Source organism: Alexandromys fortis, unplaced genomic scaffold (genome assembly GCF_014885135.2).
Source record: "Alexandromys fortis isolate MF-2015 unplaced genomic scaffold, M_Fortis_MF-2015_v1.1 scaffold_251, whole genome shotgun sequence".
In the NCBI taxonomy this organism is placed as follows: domain Eukaryota; kingdom Metazoa; phylum Chordata; class Mammalia; order Rodentia; family Cricetidae; genus Alexandromys; species Alexandromys fortis.
This window is the reverse complement of record NW_026068176.1, coordinates 691,230-705,227: the sequence shown is the minus strand read 5'-3', so window position 1 is coordinate 705,227 and position 13,998 is coordinate 691,230. Positions and strand designations below refer to the sequence as shown.

The 13,998-nt window shown below is 37.5% G+C and overlaps 1 protein-coding gene across 1 annotated transcript; it reads right to left on the bottom strand.

Moving 5' to 3' along the window:
• Positions 1-417: 417 nt before the first annotated feature.
• On the bottom strand, positions 418-1,795 carry LOC126492506 (G2/mitotic-specific cyclin-B1-like). The gene is given in 3 exon segments (XM_050128956.1): positions 418-1,171; positions 1,174-1,203; positions 1,206-1,795. Coding segments are annotated over 3 exon segments (1,272 nt in total). The 5' UTR covers positions 1,705-1,795; the 3' UTR covers positions 418-428.
• Between the last annotated feature and the right edge of the window lie 12,203 nt (positions 1,796-13,998).

Below are 13,998 nucleotides of genomic sequence, written 5' to 3'. Positions count from 1 at the left end.
CCCTTTCCTTCCCCCTCCCCCAATCAAGTCCCCCTCCCTTGTCAGCCCAAAGAGCAATCAGGGTTCCCTGCCCTGTGGTAAGTCCAAGGACCACCCACCTCCATCCAGGTCTAGTAAGGTGAGCATCCAAACTGCCTAGGCTCCCACAGTCCTTGTTTTTTACTGCTGAGTAGTATTCTAATATGTATATATTCCATACTTTCTTCATCCATTCTTCAATTGAAGGGCATCTAGGTTGTTTCCAGGTTCTGGCTATTACAAACAATGCTGCTACTTTTGTTATCCTAGAGTCAGAAGCAAACCATTCAAATGAGGTGAGCTATGAAAGTAAAATGACCTTTATTGAAGAACACACAAACAATGTATACTATGTATAGGCGGCACATGGTGCCAATCGCATTTGCAGGTGTAGTGGTGGTCTACTTGAGTTATGCCTTTGCCACAGCCTTGGACAAATTTTGAACCAGAGTACAATTCAGCTGTGCCAGAGTGCTGATCTTGGCATGTTTGGCTGTTGCATACTTATTCTTGACTCTCATGTGCTTTGTAAGGCCGCGGTTCACTGTGACGATATTCTTAGCCAGGTGCTGCATAACAGGCAAAAGGGATTCTTCAGTGTAGGACAGGTAGTGCTGCAGAGTCGGTGTCCATTCACCACTGTCAAGGATCTTCAGTGCTAAGCAAAAAGCTCCAGCTGCAATTTGAGAAGGAGGAAAGCACACCATGTCGTAGTCCAGCATTGTGAGCTCCATGAGGTATTTGGCCCAAGTATGCTGTTCAACATCAATCTCTCCAATTTTAGATGCTCTACGGAGGATGTGCAGAGGCAGAGGGCAACCCAAACTGAAGTTTAGAACTCTCCGAATCTTCATTTTCATCTGTCTGATTTGGTGCTTGGTGTAAGTATTGTTAGTCACAAAAGCAAAGTCACCTATTTCTGGAGGGTACATTTCTTCATATTTACTTGCAATAAACATAGCGGTCACACCAACCAGCTGCAGCATCTTCTTGGGCACACAATTATCCTGCAGGAACCGGTCAATAATAGAAACAGTCATGTACATGGTCTCCTGTAGCAGCCTAAATTTCATCTGAACCTGGATCAGCCAGTCAATTAGGATCGCTCTCATGTTTCCAGTGACTTCACGGCCCAGTAAGTATTTTGGTCTGACTGTTCTTCCTCCAGTTGTCTGAGATAAGCTATATGTCTTTCACATATTCACTACAGAGGTCTGGGTCAGCTCCATCATCTGCATCCACATCACTCACGGCAAGAATCATATCAGAGAAAGCCTGACACAAATATTCTTCTGCAGGGGCACATCCAGATGTTTCCACTGGGCTTGGAGAAGGATTATCAACCAAAATAGGTTCAGGAGAAAGCTTTTCTTCCATAACAGGTTCAGGCTCAGGCTCAGTAATTTCCACCTCTGGCTCACTCACAGGAACCTTCTCCAGAAGTTTTGGTGGGATTTTGGCTGAAACTTTCCCAGTAACTGAAGTTTTTAGTTCCTTTTTCAGAGGCAGTCTGGCCTGTGCCTGTTCGCTGACTTTGTTACCAATATCTCCGAGAGCAGTTCTTGGTCTCAGCCCGGGCTTGGAGGCTGCAGCAATTGCCACAGGCACACGCTTGGCGCCTGCCATGCTGACCTTGGCCTTATTTTCCTTGTTAAGTTTCGTGCTCCTAGTGACCCTGAGCGCCATGGCTCCTCCTGTAGAAGAGGCTCAGCGACCAGCAGCAAAGAGCCCACTTCTGGCTAGCCAAAGGCAGACACCAACAGCCGTTCCTCCGCAACAAGCCCTCTTTTCAAATTTTTGACTAACATTTTTTCTTGATAAAATATTATTCTTCTCTTTGAACTACTTGTAACCTTTCCTACCTTTATTCTCATCATCTCCTCTATGGACTGCCATCTTGATTCTCTTCACCCCTATCAGTTATGCCTTTAATGGCTCTACCATTAGGAATAATATTGAAGTAAAGATTTCAGAATGCTATCTTTTCCATAAAAGCAATTGAAATAAACTTTGGATCTCTAAACATTAACAAAAATTTTTCCAATACCACAAATGACTTTTTTGTTGTTTATATTTATTTTTTTCAGACAATATATTCTGATCATGGTTTCTCCTCCCTCATCTCCTCCCAGATCCTCCTGATCTCACCCATTCAACTCCCAATACAAATACCCTTTCTATTTTGACTTGATCAGATTCTTAGTTCTGTGTGTATTTCCTTGGTACATTTCTTAAAAGTAGTAATTGTTTAACATTGCAGTGGTGTGAGTCATAGATATCAGTTAAATTTAAAAGAAATCTGAGAAAATAAAACAAAAAAAGAAAAGCCTAATAAATGGAAATATTTAAATAGTCCTTTAAAAATGTTGAACAAATGTCTAAGAATTTATATGTCCATGTGCATATGTAGGTAGTGCTGTGTACATGCCTGAGCATGTGTTTATGGCAAATAAAGTCTCTATGCACTAACATTGGGCAGATGCTCTGGCTATGCAAAAGAAGAAGGTAAAAAGCAATACCAAAACTAATCTAAGAAGAGTTTAATGCTTCTACCTAGGGTAAGTTCAAAGCCATTTAAGCTGATATACATTATAATAAACTTACAAATGCCAAAGACCAGGAAACAACTTCCAAATATCAAGAAAAGTTGTTTCATCATATATTGTGTCCTGAATAAGATTGATAGCTGATATTTCATCAGAATGCAGAGACCAAAACATGAAAATGTTAGAAAATACTTCAGAAAAATTTCTAAAGATAGACATAAATAGTAATAGTTAATATCAGATAAAATACATGTTAAGGCAAAAATGATATTATAAAAGCAATTTATAATAGTAAGAAATGGAATCTACTGAAAAAGTATTGAAATTTGAAATATAATATGCCTAATAACACAAATATATATAAAATCATAAATTAAATATTTGCAGTAAGAAATGTTCAACTCCAGAATAATTGTTAGCCATATCAATGTCCCACATTCTATCATGGTTAGAGTAACTAGAAACACAATAAACAAGAGAACTCAATAACTATTAAACCATATATTCTTAGATAATTTTATAGGGATGCTTAGAATCAAGCCCTTTCTTATATATTCCAGACAGACACTCATCACTGAACTAAACCACCAGCTATTTCAATAACTCTGTCAGTACAAACAATAATAGAAAATTTCTGCCCAAGAAGACAACATATATATTTCTATAGTTGTTATATTCTTCTCAAGAAATTTATGTTTCTCCGTAATTTATTACAAATTGGACATTTAATTTTTGTTATAAAATCATATACAGTATGTTCTATTGTTCCATTGGGATGAAATTATAAATTAATAACAAGGGGTAGTTAGTATTCTTGTGGGTTTTCTGAGTGTGTAAACAAGTGCATCTCTGATTCTTGTGTCTTCTCTTGTTCCTTACCTTCTGTTTGCATTGTCCCACTTTGTGCTGATAGTTTTTGTTTTGTCTTAATACATTTTTTGATACATTTTGATAAAATGAGTGAATGAACTTAGCTACTAGGATAAAGGGCAACAACTAACTGAACTGTCATTGATACCTGCTGGGAGAGGGGAAATCATTTTTCTCCAACAGGGTGATACTGTTGGAGAAAAATCAAGCACTCCAGGACAGGCTTGTGTTAGGGAGTAATTGATCTACCTTTAATGAACTCAACAGTAGTTTTGTTATTGTTGTTTTGTTTTCTGTGTGTGCTTTTATTTGATAGTTTTTTCTTCTTCTTGGATGGAGTTTTATTTTGGTTTGGGGGGGTTGTTGTATTGGGTTTTTGTTTGTATTTTGAGAAATCATTTAAAGTTGTGTGGGTACAGAGGGGAGATGATCTGGAAGGACTTGGGAGAGGGGAAGAATATGATCAAAATATATTTAAAGTTAAAACTGTTTTAAATAATAAAACTATAAAAACAAACAAAAAAAGAGTCTCTCCTTTATCAGGTCACATGGCTCAGCTTGTAGTTTGTCATGTGACTCAGAAGTCAATATAATATGATTTATTAATGCTTATCATTTGTTGACATAGAAACTTCACGGAAAGAGGGATCGGTTCATCTGTTTTTGCTTTCCTTTATTTTTGACAGAGTTTAGCATACTGAATGCACTAATAACTATTTATGGATTAGGACTGAGAAATTGAGGGGCTAGAGAGATGGCTCAGGAAGCAAAGGTGCTTGCCACTAAGCCTCATGACCTGAGTTTGATCCCCAAGCCCCACACACTAGCAGGAAAAAGCCAAGTTCTGTGAGTTGTCTTCTGATCCCTATATGCATGCCATGCCATGGGTGAATGCACACAGGCACAAATTTCTATGTGCCTGTGTGCATACACAATAAATAAATGTAACAAATTTTTTAAATAATTAACCTAGATTCCAAGATTAAAAGGAGAAAATTGCAAATATATAGAAAATAAACAACTTATTAGTGAATAGCCAGTGTGTAACAGAATATATTACAAGTGAAATTTAAAAGTTTAAATAAATGAAAAAATCCATGAAATATATCCTTGAATTAAAAGTTGGAAGTTTATAGGCAGAATACATCTTTATAATGAATAAAGATTGCAATACTAGCTTAATATTTATGCTTAAGAAATTAGAAAAAGAACAAAATAAACCCTAACCAGCTAGAAGAAAGAGAATATTAATATTGTACATATCCAAAAGAGTAATTAAAAAATAATGTTAATCATAGAGTTAGTATATGGTGTAGCAATTTTACTTTTAGGCATCTACCAAAAAGAATTGAAATTACATGTTCACCACACTTGTAAATTAATGTTTATATCAGAATTATCCATAATAGTCAATAAAGAAGAACCACTTCTATGATTCAGTATTTGTTTCCATATACTTTATTTTATCTTATTGTTATTCTCATAAATGTTTTCTTTTTCAGTTAGTCTCTATTTTATGGATAAGATGCAACTATTTTTAATTATTTTTTATTTATTTTACATACTGTCCCCAGTTTCCCCTTCGTCTTCTCCTCCTATTTCCTCTTCCTCCCCTCCCCTTCAATCTTTCCCTCTCTCCATGCACTCCTCATGCCTCTCCATTCAGAAAGTAGCAGGCCTCCTATGGGTGTGAACAATACATGGCACATCAAGAAGATATCACTAGTTTTGTATGTTGATTTTATGAAGCACAATGTTGCAGAAGTTATTTATTATTTCTAATGAATTTTTGTGAGCTCACGTTATCTTACATATAGGATATGTTATTTGAAAATATATTCTTATTTCTTCCTTACTGTGATGCCTTTTGTTACTTTGTCCCTCAGCTCTAAGACTATGAAATGGGCTTATACAATCACATAAATTGGTTACTCCCAAAACTGTCGTGCCATTATTGCACCAGGCATCACAATCTGGAAGTTTTATGTTATATCACTCAACATGCACTGTTGGGCAAAACTACTGCCAAGTTTCCTCTCTCAGAAGACTAAAAAGCATTTTCTGGAACTTTGTATGCTAGATGGCAGGGAAGGAGCCTTCTGTTCAGTTTCAGCCTGGTTTCTCTATGTCCTGCAACCAAGGTGTATGGTGTCTCTAACAACAGGGATTCACCACTTCGTTCTGGTGGAAAACAGGAACATTGGTAATGGGCTGTATTGTTTTGGGAGCATCTAGGCTTTCTTGACCACAACTGACATGACATCAACTTCAGAGCTTTGTTTTATGAACTAATGTAGGGCACTTTAGTGTGTGTGTGCGTGTTCTTATAGAATACTAAGTTTTCATGTGATTCCTCTTGCATACTTAGTTTTAGTTAATTACCCCCACATCCCCGTTTATCATAGCCACCAACTTCTCCATTTAAACCTAAATATCCCTTTATACTTTTATTTTGTATTTGTTCTACAATTCCCCTCTTCAGGTTTATTCCTTCTAGCTTCCCTTTTCTATTTCAATCATGAATATAATTTTATCATTTTGGGCATTATCATTTAAAACTCAATTTCTTCTCCATGACTCAATCTCTAAATACCATCACATTAGAGACTAAGGCTAAATTTATGAATACTGGGGACACATAACATTCAATCCACAGAAAAGGCAAGGCATTATCAGAGATCACATTCTCTTTGACATCGGTACAGGCTTTTCCAGTTGTTTTTAAGTGAGAAGAACTCTTGCACAGTCATTGATATGTGTATGTGGGAGTGAGGAAGGATATTTACTTCATCCATAATTCTCTCTATAAATTTATAGGCTGTTTCCATTGGAAATTCATGGTATTTAATTTCCTCTGAGGGCTTAAATACTCGTTAGTAGCAAATGAAGTATCTTTTGTTTGTGTGGAGAATGTTTCTATCATCAGAAATGTTACACACAAGTCTTATTTTGGCTATATAAATATATATAAATTTTTATATTTTGTGTGAAATAACTTCTTTTTTAATTGATAGTTATTAAGCTCTACATTTTTATCTTCTCCCCTCTCTGCTTCTTCTCTCTCACTTCAACCCTCCCCCAAGGTCTCCATGCTCCCAATTTACTCAGGAGATCTTGTCTTTTTCTACTTCCCATGTAGATTAGATCTATGTAAGTCTCTTTTAGGGTCCTCATTGTTGTCTAAGTTCCCTGGGATTGTGGTTTATAGGTTGGTTTTCTTTGCTTCATGTTTAAAAACCACCTATGAGCGAGTGCATGTGATAATTGTCTTTCTGTGTCTGGGTTACCTCACTCAAAATAATGTTTTCTAGCTCCATTCATTTTCTTGCAAAATTCAAGATGTTATTTTTTCTGCTGTGTAGTACTCCATTGTGTAAATCTACCATATTTTCCTTATTTATTCTTGTGTCAAGGGGGATTTAGGTTGTTTCCCCGTTCTGGCTATGACAAACAATGCTGTTATGAACATAGTTGAGCACATGTCCTTGTGGCATGATTGAGCATCCTTTGGATATATACCCAAAAGTGATATTACTGGGTCTTGAGGAATGTTTCCTAAATTTCTGAGAAATTGCCATACTGACATCCAGAGGGCCTGTACCCAGCTTGCATTCCCACCAGAAATGCAGAAGTGTTCCCTTTCCCCCACAACCTCTCCAGCATAAGTTGTCATCAGTGTTTTTGATCTTGGCCATTTTTCCAGGTGTAAGATGGAATCTCAGAGTTGTTTTTATTTGCATTTCTCTGATGACTGAGGATGTTGAACATTTCCTTAAGTGTGTTTCAGCCATTTTAGATTTCTCTGTTGAGAGTTCTCTGTTTAGATCGGTATTCCACTTTTTTTTATTGGATTATGTGTTCTTTTGGTCACCAATTTCTTGAGTTCTTTGTATTTTTTGGAGATCAGACCTCTGTCTGATGTGGGGTTAGTGAAGATCTTTTCCCATTCTGTAGGCTGTCGTTTTATCTTGTTGACCGTGTCCTTTGCTTTACACAAGCTTTTCAGTTTCAGGAAGTGAAGTAACTTCTATGAGTGAGAATAATTGCAGTGATCTCTAGAAGAACATATTTTGGTCATGACACAGTAACAGATAATACTCTTTATCATAGTCATTGTTCTATTTCTGTGAAGATACACCATGACCAAGGCAACTAGGGAAGGAAAGAGCTTATTTGGCTTATTCTTCCTCATCACACTTCATCCTAAAAGGAAGTCAAATGGGGCAGGAACCTGGAGGCAGGAGCTGATGCAGAGGCCATAGAGGAGTGCTGCTTAATGGGTTGTTCAGTCTGCTGCTTTCTTATAGAAACCAGTACCACCCAAGAATAGCACCACCCACAATGGGCTGGGCCCTCCCCTTCAAAAACTAATTAAGAAAATGCCTTACAGTCTGATCTTACCGAGGCATTCTCTCAACAGAGGTTCCCTCCTTTGAGATAACTAGCATGCATCAAATTAATATAAAACAAGCCAGCAAACTCTTTTTTGACCCAGAACTTTCTATAGCATCATAGGGTAAAGCTATTGACCTCCTCTTCTGACAAGGTGCAAAGAGATGAAGCCTTGAAACACATACACAAGTAACATTACATGAACTGAACATATTATATTTGGGGATGTATATGTATATACTCATATTTATATGCAGGAAACAACAGTTAATAAAGAGACCATGAATTTGAAAATGAGCAAGGGGAGGTATATCAGAGAGTTAGAGTCTAGGAGGGAGTATGAGGAAGTAAGAAATTATATAATTACATAATAATCCCAGAAATAAAATAAAGAAGTAATATTACTTATAGCTCCAGAGTTTTGGCCACAAAATTCCATGTATGGCTTTGTGATTAATCATGGGGAGGATGGGTGAAATTTTTCAGTATCTTCGAACTACTTAAGATCCTTTTGCTCTGCAACAGGAGAATTCAACTGATCGTCTGAGAGCATCACTATTTTGTGAACTTAGTAAATTTAAAATAATTAGTAAAGAAGTTCCATCAATACAGACAAACTGGACTCATTTACTCAGACATGTTTGAGAAAAAACTGTTGTGTGGTTTGGTTTTAAACATCATCCCATGAAAGGATCACCCACTTGATAGTTTCCACAACGTTGTAATCACCAGTAAGCATTTATTTTCACCCTTTAGTTCTTATGGAACTTTAGAAGCAGCCATGTTCCCTGGAAATCAATATATTCTGGAATTTTTTTGCAACGTTTATACCACATAATCATCAATTCATAGATAAATCCAAAATAGAGAATAAAAGTTATTTGGCTTGTCCAGCTAGTACTATCATCCAGATGTTAGCAATAATGCTCATGAAAGAGGTAATAGCGATGGGACTATTTAATATTTAAAATCTTACTGTCCTGCTTTGGACCAAGTATATATCATAACTCATTGAATTCCCATGTGGCCCCATAAGATAGCTGTATGTTACTATATTAATTTTATGAAAGAAAAAATTGATATAAAAAGAAAGTTACATGAATTTTCAAGCACACTACTTAATATGGAGGCATAACTACTAGTGATAGGACTGTAATTAAGATCTTATGCAGTCTGCCTCTCACAGACTAATGTACCACATTAGTCCTAATGTTTAGCTAAATCGGAACTCAAGAATAAGTTCTTAACTACAATGCTAGTGTTTTTCTCTTTTTTTCCCTCTCTTTTTTTTTTTTTTTTTTTTTGACTACTCCAGAAGTTTGCTTGTACTTTGAAAGAACTTTAGTGACTACCTTTAAATGCTTCTCTGCAAAGATACTCTATTTTTATGGAGCTTGGTGAATTGTGGCAGGCTGCAGCCAGCAAATTCTGCTTTTCACTCTTGAGTTCGCAGAAACTCACCGTTCAGTCAAGGGAAAAGCAGTAGGTCAAGCACTCGAGTCTGGTGGGCGAGAACTTAAAGGCGAATTTTTAGTCAGAATGCCCACTTGACATACACCAAGAGTTGTCATTTGTCATTGCAGGAGGAGGCTAGAGCTAGAACACCTCTTTAGCAGTTGCTCTCTCTATGTCTCATCTCAAAATCACTTAGGCGGCTGTTTCCAAAACGCCCACACTTCAGTTTCCCAGCGCAACCGCATTCAAACCAGATTGCAGATCTTGCTTGCAGCAGCTGCGAGCTGTTTTACCACGTGTCTAACAGGCTTGTCTTATCTGCCTTCTGTGTATGCAGCCTTCTATGTATGAGCCATTATCTGAAAGACTCTTAGGAGTTACAAATCTAAACTCTCTCTCTCTCTCTCTCTCTCTCTCTCTCTCTCTCTCTCTCTCTCTCTCTCACACACACACACACACACACACACACACACACACACGGTGATCCACATGAAACAAGGCAAAAACAGAAAAGAAAGAAGAAAGGAGAAGCAACTGTTTTCTGTCTTGGGCTGTGGGGTGGGGGTGGTGCTTGACTGTTCCACAAGTAGAAAATGAAAGCCCAAGCTTTTATTCTCTGGCTGAGATAGAGCTTTCTGTATCTGGGGACCTTCAGAGGAAAATAGTAGGTACTGTGTGGGAGTCTGTGAATATACTGACATACACTGAAAGAAACCAAAAAAAAAAAAAAAAACCAAGTTAATGAAATTTTCGTCCAGGAAACTGTTTTCAATTTTGAATTTGTAACTAGCAGCAATCAATTTAAGTTTTAATCAAGCATGGCCTAAAATTACTTACCTACTGAAAGTTTGTGAAGGTGTTAGTGTCTATGTTTCTATATATAGAAAATTGGTAGCAATCATCTAAAGATTTCTAGCGTGAAAATATACTCTGTGTGTTTGTCTCTCTGTCTGCCTCTTTCTCCTCTCTTCCCTATCTTCCTCCCTCCCCTCTCTATGAACCCTTGTGTATATGATGAACTGTGCACACCCCAGTGAACACAGCACATACACAAGTGTGGAAGGATTACTACAAATTCAATGCAAACCACCAACCAAATAAAATCCCAACTCAGATGAAACAAGCTTTCTTGATGAAAAGTTCTGTGCCTGAAAATGATAAAACTATTAACAAACTTATGAGTTAGGATCTATCATTACATTTTACAGATAAAGAAATGGAGGCATAAAGGCATTGAATTAAGACTTAGCAGAGTCACAGCTTGAAGAATTCGAAATCATTTTTTACTCCAGACAATCTGGTACCAAAGTTGGGGCTTTTAACCACTACAATTAATGAAATCTCTGAGTCCAAAAGGAAAAAGTGGGTGCCCATATATCTTGAGTCTTCCTTTTCCTCTACTATATGTACAGAGCTGTTTTTAAAGATACTGTTCTTTATGCATGGGTTGGTAAGTAGGATTTTAGATAGTGGGAATATCACATATCTCAAATAGTGTAGATAGGTGGCTTGAAAAGTAATCAGTGTCTGATGAGACAATGAAACCTTTGTAATAAAATCTGAAGAGACCATTCCTCTGACTTTAGCCACCACTGTTAAGGCAAAGCCGGATCTAGATTATACCACAGCCAAACACTAAGTGGAACCAGGGGAATTCCACAGAAAAGGGGGCAAGAGAATTGCAGAAGTCAGAGGGATTGAGGACACCAGGAGAACAGGAACCACAGAATCACCTAGGCAGAGCTCATAGGGGCTCACAGAGCCTGAAGTGATAATCATAGATCCTGTATGGGTCTGCATTATGTCCTCAGCACTGATGTTATGTTTGTATACCTGGATGTTCTTATGGGACTCCTTGCAGTGGAAGTGAGGGTTTCTCTGACTCTTTTGCCTGTTCTTGGGACCTTTTTCCTTTTACTGACTTGCCTCCTCTAGCCTTGATATGAGGGTTTGTGCCTAGTCATTGTAACTTGTTATGCCATGTTATGGTTGATATCCCTGGGAAGCCTGCTGGTTTTTTTTTTGTTTTGTTTTGTTTTGTTGTTGTTGTTTTTTTTTAAGGAAATCAAGAGGAAAAGTAGATCTGGGGGAGAGAGGAGGTATGGGGAGGACTGGGAAGAGTGGAAGGAGGGAAAACTGTAGTGAAGATGTATTATATGAGAGAAAAAGAAAAACCGAGAAAAGTGATGCTCAGTATCCTTTTTGGATACTACTATTTCAATAAAGTCTTCATGATTTGTTTTCATTTAGTTATTATTTCCTGGCTCATAGAAAGATATACCACAGTCTTCTGCAAATGACTGGAACAAAATTTTGACTGCAATATTTATATTCAATGAGTGTGCCAGTTGGTGGGTTACAATTTTCTGTAGACGGAATAAAGTATTATTTTACTCATAAACTTCTCTGCTTGGATACTGTATTTACATCATTTGCACCCCTCCAATTTCCCTTTCCAACTTTGCGCAGAGTCCTTCAAGTCCTTCTCATATATGTAATTTCTTGTTTGTTCATTAGTTTGTTATGCCCAATAAAAACCTTCCTCAGTCAATGGAACATCTACAAATTGGCATGTCCATTTTTAAAGCATAACTCTTGACAGGAAAAAAGTTGTCACTTTTCACTAAACTCTTCTTCAGAAACTGCATTCAAGGAGATTGGAAATGTGTAGACTAAGCCCACATATATATTCATTTCAATACTTAACAAAGAAGTACAATAAAATCACAGATTAAATAAAAACCTAGAACACTCTAGAAAAAGGCAAATCATTTTTTATTTCTTTAAGCATTTTTATTGAGTATATATTTTTCTTCACTCCCCTCCCTCTTCTGTTCTCTTCTACCTCTCCCATGGTCCTATGCTCCCAATTTACTCAAGAGATGTCTTTTTCTACTTCCCATGTTTATTAGATCCATGTATGTCTCTCTTAGGGTCCTCATTGTTGTCTACATTCCCTGGAATTGTGAATTATAGGTTGGTTTTTCTTTGTTTTATGTCTAAAATGCGCTTATAAGTGAGTACGTATGATATTTGTTCTTCTTGGTCTGGGTCACATCACTCAATATGATGTTTTCTAGATATATCCATTTACCCTGAAATTGCAAGATGTCATCATATTTTTCTACTGTGTAATACTCCATTGTGTAAACGTACCACATTTTCCTTATCCATTCTTCAGTTGAGGGGAATCTAGGCTGTTTTCAGGTTCTGGCGATGACAAATAATGCTACTATGAACATAAAGTACTATTCAGCAGGGAAAAAACAATGACATCTTGAATTATGCATGCAAATGGATGGTACTAGAAAACAACATCCTGAGTAAGGTAACCCAGACCCAAAAAGATGAATATGGTATGTACTCACTCATAAGTGGATACCAGCTGTAAACAAAGATTACTGAGCTTATAGTTAGTTCATGATCCTAGAAAAGCTAAGTAATAAGGTGATCCTACGAAAAACTTATATAGATACATCTGGAAAGTCGAAATAGATAAGATCACCTGACAATATTGGGAACATTGGGGTGGGGGGGAGGAAGAGTGGAAGGGGAAGATGAGGGGAGAAGAGGAGGTGGAGGAGAATGGGATAGTCCAGATGGAGGAAGGACAGAGATGAGAGCAAGGAAAGGGGTATCTTGATTGAGGGAGCCATTATGGGGTTAGTAAGAAACCTGGCTCTAGAGAAATTCCAAGGAATCCACAAGGATGACCCCAGCTAAGATCCTAAGCAATAGAGGAGAGGGTGCCCAAACTGGCATTGTCCTGTAGTCAGACTGATATCTTAAATATCACCATAGAACCTTCATCCAGCTACTGATGGAAACAGAGGCAGAGCCCCACATTGGAGCACTGGACTGAGCTCCCAAAGTCCAATTGAAGAATGGGAGAAATGAGAATATAAGCATAGAGGTCAAGACCATGATGGGACATCCACTGAAACAGTCTACCTGTTGGAGCTCACCAATACCATCCGCACTGGGAAGGAACAAGATAGGAACAAACTAGTCCCTCTGAATGTGGGTGACAGTTGACAGTTGTATGGCTGGGGTAGACTGCAGGATTTATCCTCACCGCTTGTAATTTTTAGAACCTGTTTTTTTNTTTTTTTTTTTTGGAACCTGTTCTCTTTGGACAGAAACCTTGCTCAGCCTATAGTAGAGAGGGCCGTGGATCTTCCCCAAAGCAATGTGCCTTACTCTCTCTTATGAGTGGATGGGGGTGTGTGGGTGGGTTATGCAGAAGGAATGGGAGGAAGGGTTTCAAAATTGCATGTTTTAAATTTCAATCACATATGAGAGGTTGATAAGAGTGTATCCAAGATAATGGAGTGTCTTCAGGGTAGGGGCTTCAGAGTAGCTTCAGGATAGGGGCTTCAGAGTAGCTTCAGGATAGGGGCTTCAGAGTAGCTTCAGGGTAGGGGCTAAATGAACACTTCTTACTCTAATTCAGAGCCCTCTACTATGTCCTATATGTGTAGTTATGAGATTTGTTTAAAATATTGAGCTCTTAATGAGTTATGGTCTGGATAGAGCATATTTAAGAACCTGATAGTCATTGAGGAGTTGTGAAGAATTATTGCAAATACTGAATTTTAGGACAAATTGTTCATAGTTGGTTAAAAGTATTAAACAACATAAAAATACTGAGCCCTTGAATATCGAATGAATTTTGACAAGAAGGACTTTATAAAATGTATTACATACATTTTGTATT